The sequence below is a fragment of the Erpetoichthys calabaricus genome, chromosome 9 (genome assembly GCF_900747795.2).
Source record: "Erpetoichthys calabaricus chromosome 9, fErpCal1.3, whole genome shotgun sequence".
Taxonomy (NCBI): Eukaryota; Metazoa; Chordata; class Cladistia; order Polypteriformes; family Polypteridae; genus Erpetoichthys; species Erpetoichthys calabaricus.
Window position 1 is genome coordinate 689,409 of NC_041402.2, and position 15,429 is coordinate 704,837.

General features: G+C 48.1%; 1 protein-coding gene across 2 annotated transcripts in view; it reads right to left on the reverse strand.

Annotated features, from left to right (window-relative positions):
• Positions 1-3,388: 3,388 nt before the first annotated feature.
• Positions 3,389-15,429, reverse strand: part of st6galnac4 (ST6 (alpha-N-acetyl-neuraminyl-2,3-beta-galactosyl-1,3)-N-acetylgalactosaminide alpha-2,6-sialyltransferase 4) — a 29,843-nt gene continuing 17,802 nt past the window's right edge. For both annotated transcript variants that reach the window (XM_028809054.2, XM_051931618.1), the window contains exons 6-7: positions 6,817-6,924; positions 3,389-4,047 (exon numbers count right to left, since the gene is read on the reverse strand). In XM_028809054.2, coding sequence (XP_028664887.2) covers positions 3,840-4,047; positions 6,817-6,924 — 316 coding nt within the window. In that variant the 3' untranslated portion in view covers positions 3,389-3,839. The remainder of the gene's footprint in view (positions 4,048-6,816; positions 6,925-15,429) is intronic.

Sequence of the window (15,429 nt, forward strand, 5' to 3'; positions counted from 1 at the left end):
TGACACCCGAAACGTGACAGGCACGCTGTGGACTCATCGATGTTAACAAAGACTGCGAAGTGAACATGGACAACACCTTCTTAACGATGGCAGACGCGAGTTAGTAAGATAAGAGCGGGCCCAACGTGCACTTCGCATGGGCAGAGCTGAGCTTATTTTATTTTATTATTCACTATGAGAAACGCATTTTAGTTGAAGCAGATATCTATAAAACGTAAGAGGAACTTCTCTTTTAAGGTGTAACTATTGTCCTATTGTAACGCTTAGTCCAAAGTCTCCTGTCGATGTACCCAAGTGGATCATAAAGGAGACCACAAACCATGAAGACAGGTGGGGAGCCTGCACTGGTACAGCACATCGCCGCACCCACCATACGACAAAACAGCTCGGGATCCCGGTTGGCAACCCCCCCAGGCAGACATGCGGTCTAATCCCACCCTCTACCTGCCGCAGCCAGGTGTTACGTGGGCATCCCCTTGGCCTGGTCCAGCCACTCAACAATGAGGATCACCCTCGGGTAATGGTGCCACATGGCCGTAGTGCCATAACTGACACTCCCTCACAATGCAAGTCATGTGCCTCATTCGGGACTCGGTGGGCAACACAAAGTCAAACCAGCGGCCCCCCAAGGATTCTCCGATGAGACACAGGAGTCCAGTCTTCGTCTCAGGTCACTGGATAACGCCCATGTCTCACAAACAGGGGGCACCAGGACTCTAAAGACTTGGACCTTCGTCATTTTGCAGATATAGGGAGCGCCACACACCCCTTTCCAGCGACCTCATGACCCCCCCATGCTCTCCCAGTCCGTCTACTGACTTCATAGGGAGAGTCACATGAATGTCACTGCCGAGGTCAGTAAACCTCTCGATGACGAGGTCAACACTCTGTCCGCAGACAGACACACCACTGATGGCCGTGCCCAAGAGGTCATTAAAGGCCTGGCTGTTGGTTTTTATCAGGACCCTCGCAAGTCCAGACACTCAGATCCTCCATTGACTATGAAGATCACAGCATCATCGTCAGCACAGTCAAGATCAGTGAATCTCTCTTCACCAACAGATGCCCCACCACCGCTGGACCCCACACCCCTGCCCTAGTGAGGACCTCACCCAGCACCAAGAGCAGTGTGATCCCCCGTAGTCCTCCCAATCCAGTTGGTCACCCTTCCCTTTCCAGATAGGGATGACAAGTCTTGTTTTCCAGTCAGGTGGGATGATGCCAGTCTCCCAAATAGAAGCAAAGATTGCTGGCAATGCCAGAAGGACAGCCTTGCCACCAGCCTGGAGAAGTTCACCTGGATACCACAGATCCCTACAGCCTTCCCTCCCCTCAGCTGGTTCACCACCTGTGCCATCTCAGTGAGACTGGGGGGTTCACAGCTAATCCAGGACCGTGGACCAGAGATATCCAACGTCCCAGCCGGAGGGTCAGCTTTGAACAGGATGAACACATCTCTTAAAAATAATCCACTTGAAAAGTCACAGACGTCCTACGCTAACGGGACTTTCAATCACGCTAGTGCACGGGGTCAACTGTGGCCATCGAAGGGATCAACGTTTGTCACGTCCGGTGTAACCAGTCCCTTTTCTGATTCCGTAATGAATTCCTTCTTTTGTTTTGAGGAGTGACCAAATCCATGGATTGTATAAATGAGGGCCGAGGACGCTCTCGCTAACACGATACGTACGATTTAGACCAAGAGTAACGACCGACGCTTTCTCCTGCCTCTGCTTTATTGCTTAAACCGGACATTCCAGTGGGGAGTCCGCTCAAAGTTGTCTTCTGCATCATACGGTAGGCAGGCGTATAGCGAAGGCAAAGTCACCTGGTGACGTTCACACTGTGCCCTCACTGGAGCCTGCCATCTTCTGTAGATGCCCTTCCTGCACCACATCGCTGTCACGTGTGCCCCCACTTATCAGGTAATCACCTCGCTCAGGACGTACACATCACACGGCTGGTCTCGTCAACAGGATCTCCCCCTCGTTAAATAATCAATCGATCGATCGCAGAGCTGATTGTCACTTCAATAAAGCAGCACAGGATGACCCAAGGGCTCCTTTATTTACACCGAGGGGGCTCAGCACAGGCGCCTTACGCAGGGTTCAGGTGTCTCGCCCTATGGCACAGGCACCACTCATCCTGCTGAGTGCCACCATTGCGACGTTTCCCCAGACCGCCCAATGGAAGACGTCCACGAGACCCCCGGGGGTCTTCATTGTTACCTCCACTACACTTGACAGTTTGCTGTGTGGATTGAAACCAAAAGGACCTGGAGGTGGAAACAAAGCCAGCAAAGACCCCTGAAGTGGCACGAGGCCAGCAGGCCAGGCCAGGAGTGTTGCTTGCGGTTCTTTCTTTCGTTTGTGTTTTTATTTCCGTGTATTTTGATTGTTTCACTTTTACATTTGTAAATTGCGGTGTTTTATTATTATCATTATTATTATTATTATTGTTATCCTAATGAACTGCACAGAACTTCATTTGGATTATTTAAAGGCGCTAGAAACAGAAGCGGACGTCGACTTCATCCAATGTCACACAGATTTAGTGCGAGTTCAGCAAACACAAACGAGTCTCACAGCAGGACCTTCTCTTGCCGACTGAGTGGATTCTCATCACTTCTGCTCATTTAAGGCGCCCGCGGTTTACCGAGGGTCTCGCTGACCCTCAGCACTCCATGTCACTTGTCACTCAAGGGAGCAAAGTGGACAGAAAAGGTGAACTGATAAGAAACAAAAGAGCTAAGCATTTCAAGTGATGTCTTACAACATCTTAATCCAACTCGACTTCTGCTTTGAATGCGGAATAAGAAAAATGACAAGTGAGTTAAGCAGTGACATCAATGAGAGGGACCGACGGGGACACTGACTGCAGTAAAAGTGGGCGCTAGAACCAAAGTAGCCAGCCAGCCATCTTCCTAACCTGCTCATTCAGGACAGGGGGGCGGGGCAGCTGGCACCTCTCCCAACAAGCATTGGGCACAAGGCAAACCCACACACACACACACACGGGGGCCGAGTGACCTAACTGGCATGTGTTTGGACTGTGGGAGGAAAGCCACACAGACACGGGGTGAGCATGCAAACCCCACACAGGGAACACGTATGGCATGAACCTCAGTGTCTTCATGGAGCCACCGTGTCACCTGGCACTCAACTCATGCAATCAAAATATACTTTACAGTTTAAAACACTGAGAAACAGCCCCCCGACTCCCCTTTCTTTGCCCAACGATGTCACCCAGCCGCTTTACCGAAGTGCTACTCTCAGACCATCAAGTACATAACGGCGTCCATTTTCCGAGCACCTCTTTTATTGTGATGCCATGCCAGTACAGAGTGTGGCATAATGAACTGTTTATAAAGAGACTCAAATGGTGGCACAGGTGGGTGTGTTGACCTGCTGAAGCCCCCCGGCCTGAGCTGTACACACACGGCCCACCCTGAGAGGACTCTCTGGTCTGCCCCAGCAGTAAAGATGACGTGATGACACTACACTTGGGTAAGATGTAACATGGTGTGTGTGTCTGTGTGTGTGTCTGTGTGTGTGCGGACATTCAATCAGATGCACAAAAGTCCAAGTTTCAAATACTGAATATAAAAGTGAGCACCAATAAAGAAAGTGAAGTAGGTGACGATGAACACTGTTGATAAACGTGGAAGTCGCTTTGGACCCTGAAAAGGCCAGCGAGCGGCCCCTGTAAACAGTGTTGGTGTGGACCTGCAGTGAGAGGACAAATAAATATAAAGTGCTTCAGAAAAAGCCCCTCTACCTCAGGTCCACGGAAGGCACAGAATCTCTTAGGACAGAGAAGGTCCAGTCGCCATCTTCTGCTCACAGTAAGGGACCTCCCAGCTCTGGCCAAGAAGGCTGTGAAAACGTCATCTTCTTTCTGTGCATGGCCCACTTGGCGAAAATGGCCTTCTCCGTGATGAACCGATGGCCTCCTTTAGCCGCTCTCTCGTGCGTGTTGTACATCAGGCACTCGTTGAGCTTCGCCTTCTCGTAGTAATGGTAAGGCACCGAAGAATGATTGGCTTGACTAAGGAAAGAGGAGAAAGCAAAAAAATCATCAAAGTCGTTCCCATCCCACTTCACCGGGTCCGAGGTGAAGGCCACCGGCCAAAAACTGAGAAAGCACTCATGGGGGCAGGGGCTTCAGCAGAGGGGAGCCCACCAAGTACCCAAATTCAGCTCAGACAAGGGGCATCATGGGACATCCCTGGGCATGCAGCTTTACACAGGGAGGACGGTTTGAGAGCCCCACAGGCCGCTGCCCAGCATGGAGGTGGGCATTCGAACCGCAGTGGGAGTGCTGGGGTTCACCAGAAGAAGCCAAGCCCTCCTACAGTGTCATCTTCAACAAAGGTGCCACGCCAATGCCTACTGGAGCGTTACCCGAGATCCCATAATCAGTGAGCCGAACAGGCATGCGCGTGCTGGCTGAACACTTGGAGTCTCACGGAGACCACGGTTAACGAGAACTCGAGGACGACAAAACATCTGACACTCCTCACATGCCAAGTGAGGAGACAGCAGGATGGCACACACACCTAAATGTAGTTACATGACAGGTGGGTTTGTCTTCCCCCTAAAATGAGTGCAGGATGTCGTCAATCAATAAAGAAAAACATTTCAGAAAATGTAAAAAGTTTAAATAATGAAGCCGCTTGGACCAATCAGCCACACTTTCTACATCCTGGGCACAACGTGTTTGTAAGAAGCAATTCTAACTTGTAGACGTTTATTCACTTACTTATATTTGAGGGTGCTTGTTTAAACAGAAGTTGGCACTGTTGGAATAAATCAACCTGGCACTGCTTGTTAAAACGGAAAAACAACTTTTAATTCTGGATATTGTCGAGACGTGTGTTGACCGTCTAGTGATTTGTAGCGCCAAAGTGGCAACATGCAAGCCTTCAGTACGACGGTGGCCCTGTGTAACCGCCCGCTGTTGGATGGCAGCGAGTTCTTCAAATCAGATTAACAGCTTGAAAGGGCACATCTCAAACCTGCCAGCGTCAGGCTCTCCCTCTCATTGTCCGTGGGGGTCCGCAGTGCCCGTGTACAGAGGCCAGTCTTCCTCACACATCTGCTGTCCAACACGCAGCACACTGGCACTCTGCGGCTCGGCCATCAGAGTTTACACAAAGCCCACAAGTGCAATTTAATTGAAAAGTCAACTTGGGAAAATGCATCCAAAAACATTTTCTACCCTGCTTATCCCATTTGTGGCAGTAGGGAGCCAGGGCACAAAGTGGGACCCAGGCCTGAACGGGGTGCCAAGTCCATCACCAACACACTTACCACGAGCCCATTCAGTGTCACCAAGAGAACAAACTACTGAGACCGGGGAAAAAAAGTGCAAACTCTGCAGTGCCAGGACTTGGGGGGGCACACTGGGTAGCATGGCAGCGTCGCATGTTTTATGTTACCTTAGAAATGTCAAATTCTTCTACTGTGGTACACAAAGTAAGAACCGCAACCCAAACACATTTGATGAAAAGCAAAACGACCGCCTTACTTCAGACATCTTTGATGTAGCAGAGTGCCACCTAATCTGCCATCTCTGTACCCTAATAGCCTTAGGCTGGCATCGCACTTCATGTTTTCCAGTACTGTTCAGTCACAGCCTTCATTTACGTAATCTTAACGAGTCAAGGAGAGATGCAGCGTGTGCCATCCATCCCCTCTAAGTCAGTAATAGTGCCCTACAAATGGGTACAGAAAATGCCAACACAAGTCACTCAGTGTGTGTGTGTGTGTGTGTTAAAGCTGACAAGCAATGTAGAAAAGGTGGCCACTAGGAAAGCAGGTGGTCTGGACTGCACAAACAGCGCAGAGGCTCGCCTCTCCAGGACCACAACAGAATGGAAAAGGGCAGGCTGGCATGGCGGCTCAACTTGCCACCCAATGCTGTCAGGTGGCACGCAGTTTGGCTGTTAAAATGCAGCAAAGACAGAATATTCTGGAAATCTGAAACTGTGCCGGACAGTTGTGAGGCCGTCATGGCATCAGACATCCTCAAGGTGACAAGATCCCAAGTGCAGTCATTGGGGTGACACGTTTTGACGATGGAGTGAAAGAGTCCGCCCGCTTTCTTTATTAAAATTCTATTCTACTCTCTGAACTTTGAAACTTTCTGTTGTCTAAGACGCTGTGCTTTACAAACTCAAGTTGAACGCGTTTTCCACTCACATCGACTGCATGTTGTCTAATACCATTTGATAATAATAATAATAATAATTCATTACATTTATATAGCGCTTTTCTCAGTACTCAAAGCGCTATCCACACAGGGAGGAACCGGGAAGCGAACCCACAATCTACCACAGTCTCCTTACTGCAAAGCAGCAGCAGCAGCACTACCACTGCGCCACCTGTGAGGGCCACCGCTGCCACCCCCCCCATCCATTGTCCATGTCCTTTCAACAGCACTTGGACTAAAGTCCCCATACTTTTTTTCTACCCTTTTTCTCAAAAAAAAAAAAATTTTTGTACTAACAACTTACTATTATTTTCTTCTAGCAGGTTTTGTGTACAACTTGGTCAGCGGTAACTTGTTTAATGACAGTAGATTTAATCCTAGCCTTAAAGACTGAAGAACAGTCGTAGACTACTAAACACTGTTGTAAGTCGCTCTGGATAAGAGCGTCTGCTAAATGATGTAAATGTAAACTTCATGACCTCATTCTTTCAGCTCAGAGAACACAGCAGCCACACATGCCATTGTGTTAGCCTGACGTGCACTGAAGTCGTGCCCACCACACCAGCTGGTGTCTGCCAGACCTGCCAATTCTGACCTCATTACCTGCAGTATCCTTGGTCCACCATTCCATAGACGCTGATGTTCTCACAAATGTCCATTGCCAGGATTAAACTGAAGAATCCCGTGCTGAGGAAGGTGCCTGACTTCATCCTGCACATGAAGACAAGAGGAGAGGTCATCTTTACAAGAGCACTGGACTCCTGGAGTGCACTTACATGTAGTCACCAGTCACTATGATTGTCACAGAACAAGGTCCCAGGCCTTCTCACACGGTGGCTGCAGGTTCTGTTTTTCATTGAGACTCCTGGGCTAATCAAGTGAACTTCCCAGATTCTGTGTTTTGGGAATAATCTAGAAATTAGAAAACTAACTAAACTAAGATGATTTGGTTTCAATCCTATATTTTGTAAAAACTCATCTATTTGTATGGAATGATTACAATAAAATCAATAAAATTTATAAAAAAAAAACTAAGTTTGGTAAAAATAAATAAAAAAATAAATATAATTACAGTCATATGAAAAAGTGTGTGCCCCCCTCTGAGCCTGCATAATAATTGACTCTCCTTTCAACAATAAAGATAACAGTGGGATGTCTGTCATCTCCTAGGAGTACTGCTGTGTTCTCTGAACTAAGATTTTTAGTGAGGGCAGCACGGTGGTGCAGTGGGTAGCGCTGCTGCCTCGCAGTTGGGAGACCTGAGGTTCGCTTCCCAGGTCCTCCCTGCGTGGAGTTTGCATGTTCTCCCCGTGTCTGTGTGGGTTTCCTCCCACAGTCCAAAGACATGCAGGTTAGGTGGATTGGCGATTCAAAATTGGCCCGTTTGTGTGTGTCCTGCGGTGGGTTGGCACCCTGCCCGGGATTGGTTCCTGCCTTGTGCCCTGTGTTGGCTGGGATTGGCTCCAGCAGACCCCCGTGATCCTGTGTTCGGATTCAGTGGGTTGGAAAATGGATGGATGGATGGTTTGAAGCAGGCTGTCCATCAAATTGAATTGAACTGGAGAGATTTGGTATGAACAATGGTCAAGACCTCCATCCAGAATCAGACACTCATCAGAGGCTATTGGAGGACAGCGTCTAGCGGCTGTTAGATTTGAACTAAGTACTGATGTCATATCTCTGTTAGGGGGCCCACATTTATGCACCTGTCTAATTTTGTGATGATGCATATTGTATATTTTCTGTTAATCCAATCAACTTACTGTCACTACTGTTTCCATAAGGCATGTCAGATATTAAAAGGAAGTTGCTGTTTTGGAAGCTCAGCCAATGAGAAACAAAAATCCACAGAATGAAGAGGGGCTCACACGACTGTATTAAAGCGTATTACGCCAGTGCTTCCCAGACAGGTTTGTGTTCCCAGCAGCTCCTGTTTCTCATTGGACTCTTGGCCTAATTTAGTGAGTTGTTATTTCTCAGTTTCAAATGAAGTTTGGTTGATGTTTATTAAAATGTAATAAGCAGTTACTGTAAATGGGGAATATGAAGATTTAAGTCATTAACGGTATTTTCATTCTCTTTCTACTCTCCTAGGTGTCCTGGTAATTGATTTGGTTCTTTTACTAATTAGCAGGCCTGACCCTGGCGTCACTGCAGCCTTCATCATCCCGGGTGTCTGCTATGCTGGCGTCACTATTGGGGGTAAATGAAGGGAGCAAACTACACGGGAAAAAGAGGAGAACAACAGAAGAGAGAGTTTATAGCTTTAAAGACAAACATTTCTAAATGTCTTCTACACATAAAAACCACACTGTTGTGTTCTCCTGAATACAGAATAAGAGAAGGATAAAAAGGAGCAGCTAATTAAATGAGATCAGTTGTTATCGATTATTATCAACGATTGTGAACAAAAACCTGCAGCCACAGGGGGTCCCCAGGACTGAGTTTGGGAAGCACTGCACTAAGCAGTTATGGGGGGGGGTCATGTATTATTTTCCCTTTTTAACATCTAGGGGGCTCTGCCCCCTCCTTCCTTCACTTGCCAACCCCCTGTGCCAGTGCTGTGTGCCAGCCTCTTTGTGGTTCTGTCGCTCGCGTATTTGGATGCGGATGTGCAATGTAAACAGATTTTTATTTTCATGGGAAGTGTTACATAAGCATCAACGCCACGTATAACTGCCCGCCAGTGAATTTCATTTCTTTGAATGTTTGTCCCTGTGACTTGTTAACCGTCTTTGCCAAAGCGATTCTAATGGGAAACTGTAAACATTTAAATACGAATGGCATCTCGAGATCTCCTTTGCTGTCTCATGTTACATGGACTACATGACCTTTCTTGTCACCTGTTAAAGTTTTCCACGTCAGAATTGTTCGCCCAATTTTGAATACAACTGCTCCTGTCCCATTGCATAGCCCATCACTCAGACATACATTACGATACGTCCTTCTGTCAACAGTACTTCGTGCGGTGGAAGACCCGACGGTGTTAACGGTTGTCGCTATTCTTCGTGATATTGTATGTTGATGTTTTCATCTTCCTCACCATCACCACCAACTGTCTCAGCAGAGTCTGTTGATCCGCATTTCACCAATTTGCCATGTAAACGATCGACAATTTTGCCGTTAATTCGCTCGACTTCCTCGTTTGAAAATGTTTGAGAGGATGGCGGGACTTGAAAAAATCTCAAGGCAAAAGTCTCATCGCGTCGAAGGATTTTTTCCTATAACAGAGCAGGGGTGTCGTACTCCGGTCCTGGAGGGCCGCAGTGGCTGCAGGTTTTCATTCTAACCATCTTCTTCATTAGTGACCAGTTTTTGCTGCTTAGTTTTACTTAACTTGACTCCGGCCCCTCAGTTGTCTCTTCTTCCTTAATAAGCAGCCAAACAATAATGAGACCCAAAACAAGCTGCCACGTGAGCAGCTCAGCGGTGCCCACCACACAATAACTGAAAGTAAAGGAAGGTGAGGGTCTCGGTAAGGCTGATCTCTCAGGTCACCAACACATTCTGGTGGCGTTCTTAGAAAAACCAGAAAACTCAAAAGAGTTCTGGGAAAGTCTGCTGTGGCAGAATGAGAGCAGCGACAAGTCGTGGAATTAAAGAACGAGTTTAATGGGCAGAGAGAATAATCAGCTCCTCATTACGAGATCGGCTGGAGTTTGAAATCCCAGTTTAGCTGCTCGTCTCACGTCTCATTTCATGAAGAAAAAATCAATTCAGAGGAGCGAATCCTTAAAAACTGGGGGCTATGGAAATGAAAGGAAGACGAATTTAACTAGCAGTGGAAACTGATTAGGAAAAGAGAATGAAAAGCTGCAGCCGCTGCGGCCCACCAGGCCAGAGCTGGACACCCCCGTTTATTAAATTTCATTCTACTTACGCAGGTAACTATTTCATTAATCCCTTATTCACTAATCAGTGGGCCTGACGCTAAAGTACTTGCGGCCTATTAAGATACAATGAAGGGAGCAAATGCACAGAGAAAGGGCAAAATGGAAAGAAATCAACCAAAGAGGGTCACACATTGAAGTCTCTAACAAACACACAAACCGTTCTACACGTCTCATAAACGTACAAATCTCAGTGCCAGAATACGAGAAGAGGAAAAGGAAACGGCAGCTGATGAAATGAGCTCAGTGCCATCGGGTGTTAAAACGGATTACGAATCTGACTGGAACAAAACCCTGCAGCCACGGTGGGTCCGTCCCCAGGGCCGAGTTGGAGGACCCCTACAATGTCCCGTTTGAGATTAATCTTTACAGAAGAACTCCACAGGACCTTCAGACTGCTTGGATCGGAGAAATCAAATTGAAGCCTAAGGCTTACAAAATGGAGTAAGCAAAGACGGCACGAGCAGCAGCTACTTGAGACTTGGCACAGCCTGTCATTAGATAGCAGACGGCCTCAGCCCCTGGGCTCTGTTACATGCCCGCTCACGCACAGCGACAACGTGCTCATTTGTGGGAAGAAACCAAATGTCTGCTGTGATTGTCTTTGGCTGCGCAATTCATCTCGAGATTGCACCATAATTGCCCCAAATGACTGCTGGCTTGGGGGCTTTGTTTTTGTGAAAATATCACCACCACATCGTAACCCACCACTTTCTGTTCATTGTCACTCGTGACGTGCGATACGAAGGAGACGGCGATTTGATTCTTCCTCCTGTGGCACACTTGACAAGGAGTCAGAGGACACCGTAGATGATGGCATTTAACTATCGATTAAAGGCTAACGTAGAGTGGACAGAGGAAGGACCTGAAAGGAGAACCCAACGAGCAAAGTAATGGGCACCCACAATGCCCACGGACCACTCGCTCGCTTCTTTCATTCACTGCAAGCTCACTTATCCAGCCAAGACACCATGACAGCTAGAATGTCTGGCTGGGGGGCTCCTTATCCTGGTGGTGCAGCACTCCAGTTTGATCAGACACCACTACAACGTGCAGACTGAAGCAGAGAGGACCACAAGTGACCGACGACACAACAAAGTGGGCACAGAAACAACAAAGCGCTCAAGGCAAGATGAAGTCAAACCAAGTGTGCAACCCCAGTCCCCTCATTTCAAGCTTGTGCAGGTCCTCCACGCTGACCTCCAACACTGGCGTTCCACAGAGTCACGTGCCAAGCTCCCCAACACGACCGTGTGGATAAACTCTGCGTCAGCACCATTGTTAAATTAGCCGATGCTACTGCCATTGCAAGCCTCATCACCCAATGATGACAAGACGGCCTACAGAGAAAAGGTGGACTCGGTGGTGCCAGGACGACCACCTGACCAGCAACACCAAGGAGCAGGTCAGAGACGTCCTCACGAAGAAGCCAAGACTACACTGCCATCTACATTGGCGGGGATATGCAGTGAAGAAGGAGAGCGGCTCGAAATGTTCGAAGAGTAACCATTGCTGAGGAGCTCAAGTGGGCACAACACATCACGTCTCTTGTCCAAGTGGCATACCAGTGCCTCCGCTTCCTCGGATGTCTGAGGGCAGCCGACATTTTCTTTCCCTACAAACTTCTACAGGTGCACAGCGGAGTCCATCGTCACTGGCTTCACATCCTAGATTGGCACCTGCTCAGCTCAAGAGGGTGGTGAAGGCGACACTGACTACGACTGGACCCCAGCTGCCATCTGCTAGGTCAGACACAACACTCCCCGACTGAGGAAGGCCCACAGGATTGGCAAAGAGCTCAGCCATCCTGCACAGCTGCTGGTCTCAGGCCCTCCTTCTGGCCACTGGCACTCACACCAGTAGATTCAGGGACAGCGTCCATCACCGAGCTGCCAATCAGACGAACAAATATTACAGAACAGCAGATTATAGACACTCACCGGCCACTTTATTAGGTACACCTGCTTGTTAACACAAGTCTCTAATCAGCCAATCACATGGCAGCATTATGGCCTGTAGACCTCATCAAGACCACCTGCTGAAGTTCAAACCAAACATCAGAAAGGGGACTGAAGTGACTTTGAGCGCGAGTGACATGGCTGTTGGTGCCAGACGGCCTGCTCTGAGGATTTCACAAATTGCTGGTCTACTGGGATTGTCACCCACAGCCATCCAAGTTTACAGAGAGTGGTCTGAAAAAGGGAAACCATCAGTGAGCAAGTGGCAGTTCTCTGCCTTGGTGATGCCAGTGGTTAGAGGAGAATGGCCAGGGTGGCTCGAGCTGATGGAAAGGCAACAGGAACTCAAATAAGCACTTGTTACAAGTGAGACATGCAGCTCTGGACACGTCACACCTTGAAGCAGGTGGGCTACAGCAGCAGGAGACCACAGTGGGCGACACTCCTGTCAGCTAACAGCAGGCAACAATTCACACAGGGTCACCAAAACTGGACAAAAGATGACTGGAAAAATGTCACCTGGTCTGAGGAGTCTCAAAGTCATCTGCAACATGCAGATGGTGGGCTCAGAATTTGGGGTCAACAACATGAAAGCAGGGACCATTCTGCCATGTACCAACAGTTCAGACTGCCGTTGGTGGTGTAATGGTGTGTGGGGGGGGGGGGGTATATCCTTGGCACACTTTGAGCCCCTTAGTACCAACTGAGCATCGTTTAAATGCCACAGCCTGAGTCTTGTCACTGACCACGTCCATCCTTCTATGACCACAGTGTCCCCATCTTCTGATAGCTACCTCAAGCATGTCAACAAGCTCAAATCCTCTCCAACTGGTTTCCTGAACCTGACAATGAGTTCCTAGACTTTGGTCCTAATTGACGTGACAACATCACTTGGTCTCTGCACCTCCATAATGTGACTCTCCTGTTCCACCAAATATTAAAGGTGCTCTACTGGACTGAGGTCTGGTGACTGTGGAGGCCATTGGAGTCCCGTGAACTCATCGTCAGGTTCAGGAAACCAGTTGGAGAGGATTTGAGCTTGTTCACATGCTTGAGGTAGCTATCAGAAGATGGGGACACTGCGGTCATAGAGGGATGACTCAGGCTGTGGCATTTAAACAATGCTCAGTTGGTACTAAGGAATGTGTCCAGTGCCTTGCTGAATCTGTGCCACCCAGAATTAGGGACAGTTCTGAAGGCCACCTGCCTGGTGTCATCACAGCAAGCTGGCGGTACAGGTAAGCAGGGTCCTTGTCACGTGTTCAGGGTCTGAAGAAGTTCTTACTCACACGTGCCAATCATAATTAAAGCCATCACTACTCCCTGGCCCCATGGTGTGGACGGATCTAAACAATCGACATCCAAATGCCACAGGAGTCCTCACAGTGCTGCTCATCGGGTGGATCACGTCATGCTTGTTACGGTACACTCCTGTGACTGTTTGGTTTTCCACATCAGAACACAACAAGCATAGGCAAGGAGCAAAACCAAGAACTCCATAGAATGTTAGAAATCCCGACCATTCAGCCTAACAAACCTGAGCCAGAACCTAAAGTCCTGCTCTCCAACTCCCCACTTGGTGGTTTATTTCACGCATCTGTGGTCCTCTGTGTAAGCTCTGCTCTGTGTCCCCAGGTTCTTCAAGGTGTTTACTTTAAAGCACCAGCCCGGGATCCCCTGGTCAATTATTTCACCTCCGTTTGCTTAAACTGAAAGGGTTCAACTCCTTCGATCTCTCGTCAGAGCTCAGCCCCTTTAGTCCTGGAGTTAGCCCGGTCTCTCCTCTCTGGACTTTCTCTTGTGCTGCTCTGTCTTTATTTTCAAATTTGGAACCCAAAACTGAACACAGTACTCCAGATGAGGCCTCACCAGTACGTTATCTAGTTAAAGTGCGGCCTCCCTTGACTTGTACACCACACATCTAGGGGGCGCTATATAACTTAACGTCCCGTTAGCGTTCTCAATCCCGTCATATTTCAATGTTCACTTGATACGACTTCTTCAGCCTTTTCTCCTCAGTTGTGCTCCATGGTCATGAATTAGGTAGCCCAAGTGCTCTTCCTTGTTCTTCCTCTTGTGCTGCTTTGTCTTTCTTTGTACAGTGGAACCTCTAGATACGAGTTTAATTCGTTCCAGCACTGAGCTTGTATAGCGAATTTCTCGTATCTAGAACAAACGTCCCCATTGAAAATAATGGAAATCCAGTTAATCCGTTCCGCATCCCAAATATATTAACATAAAAATCAATTTTCCTAACAAATAACACTGATAAATTATATATACTGTAGTCTACCTTTAATAAATAACACTGGTAAATAATATAACTGATTATTAAAAGAATCAAAACAGGTGTCCAAAGTGCAGTAGAGCATTCAATAAATCTTTAATCCTTAAAACAGTTGTGAAGTGGAGGTTTAAAGTACATAAGAATAACAATCCTTTAACACGAGGTTAAAACGTCAACAGGAAGCAGTCTTCAAAAAACAGATGACAATCCCCGGTGCTTCTTCTCTGTTAGCGTCTCACCTGCTTCTCCCATGCGGGCTCTGCAACAGGCGAGACACTTAATGCAGCTGACCTTCTCTACACCGTCCTGCTTCAGCTGTTTGGCTCGCCTGTTCAGCTACACGCGAGCCTGTACTCGCTCGCTCTCTCGCACCGACTTCCTACTGCTGCGGATTCCTGCCTCCTCCTGCAACCTCCGTTCTCTCTCCTCTCCTCTCTTTTCTTTTACTTCTTCTCCCCCTTAACTGGCTCGCGCTTCTCTATATATGCGGGGAAGACATGGCAGCTGCTAGGGTTACCACTTTTAATACAAAAAAATAAGGGACGCATACGTATTGATTCAAAACGGGACGCGCAATTTCATTCTCAAATACGGGACGATTCCGTATTTTAAAGGACGGGTGGCAACCCTGCCCAGCCCATCAGCCACAGGACAAATCATGGATGTGGGCAGTATCCCACCTGTGCACTTAGGTGAGAAACGCAGACACCGCAGATCGCCCTGTGGCTCGCTACAGCTACCACGCCCCCTCGCTAAGCCGCGAGCTATACCCACAGCCTGGCTCGTGGCTCGTTACGTGAGCCAATGCTCGTATTTAGATCTGAATTTTTCGCTCATACTTTCCTCGTATTTTCAATTTCTCGTATACAGAGGTGATCGTATCTCGAGGTTCCACTGTAATACGAAGACCAAAACTGAATATAGCACACCAGGCGAGGCCTCACCAGTGTGTTACGTAATGTGAGTTTAACCTCAAAGACTTGCACACCACACGCTGGGACATCGAACCCTGCATCCTACCTGCCTTCCAGATCATACCTGTCCACTTTCTGGGGGTAGACAGCAAGGAGTCCGCTACGAC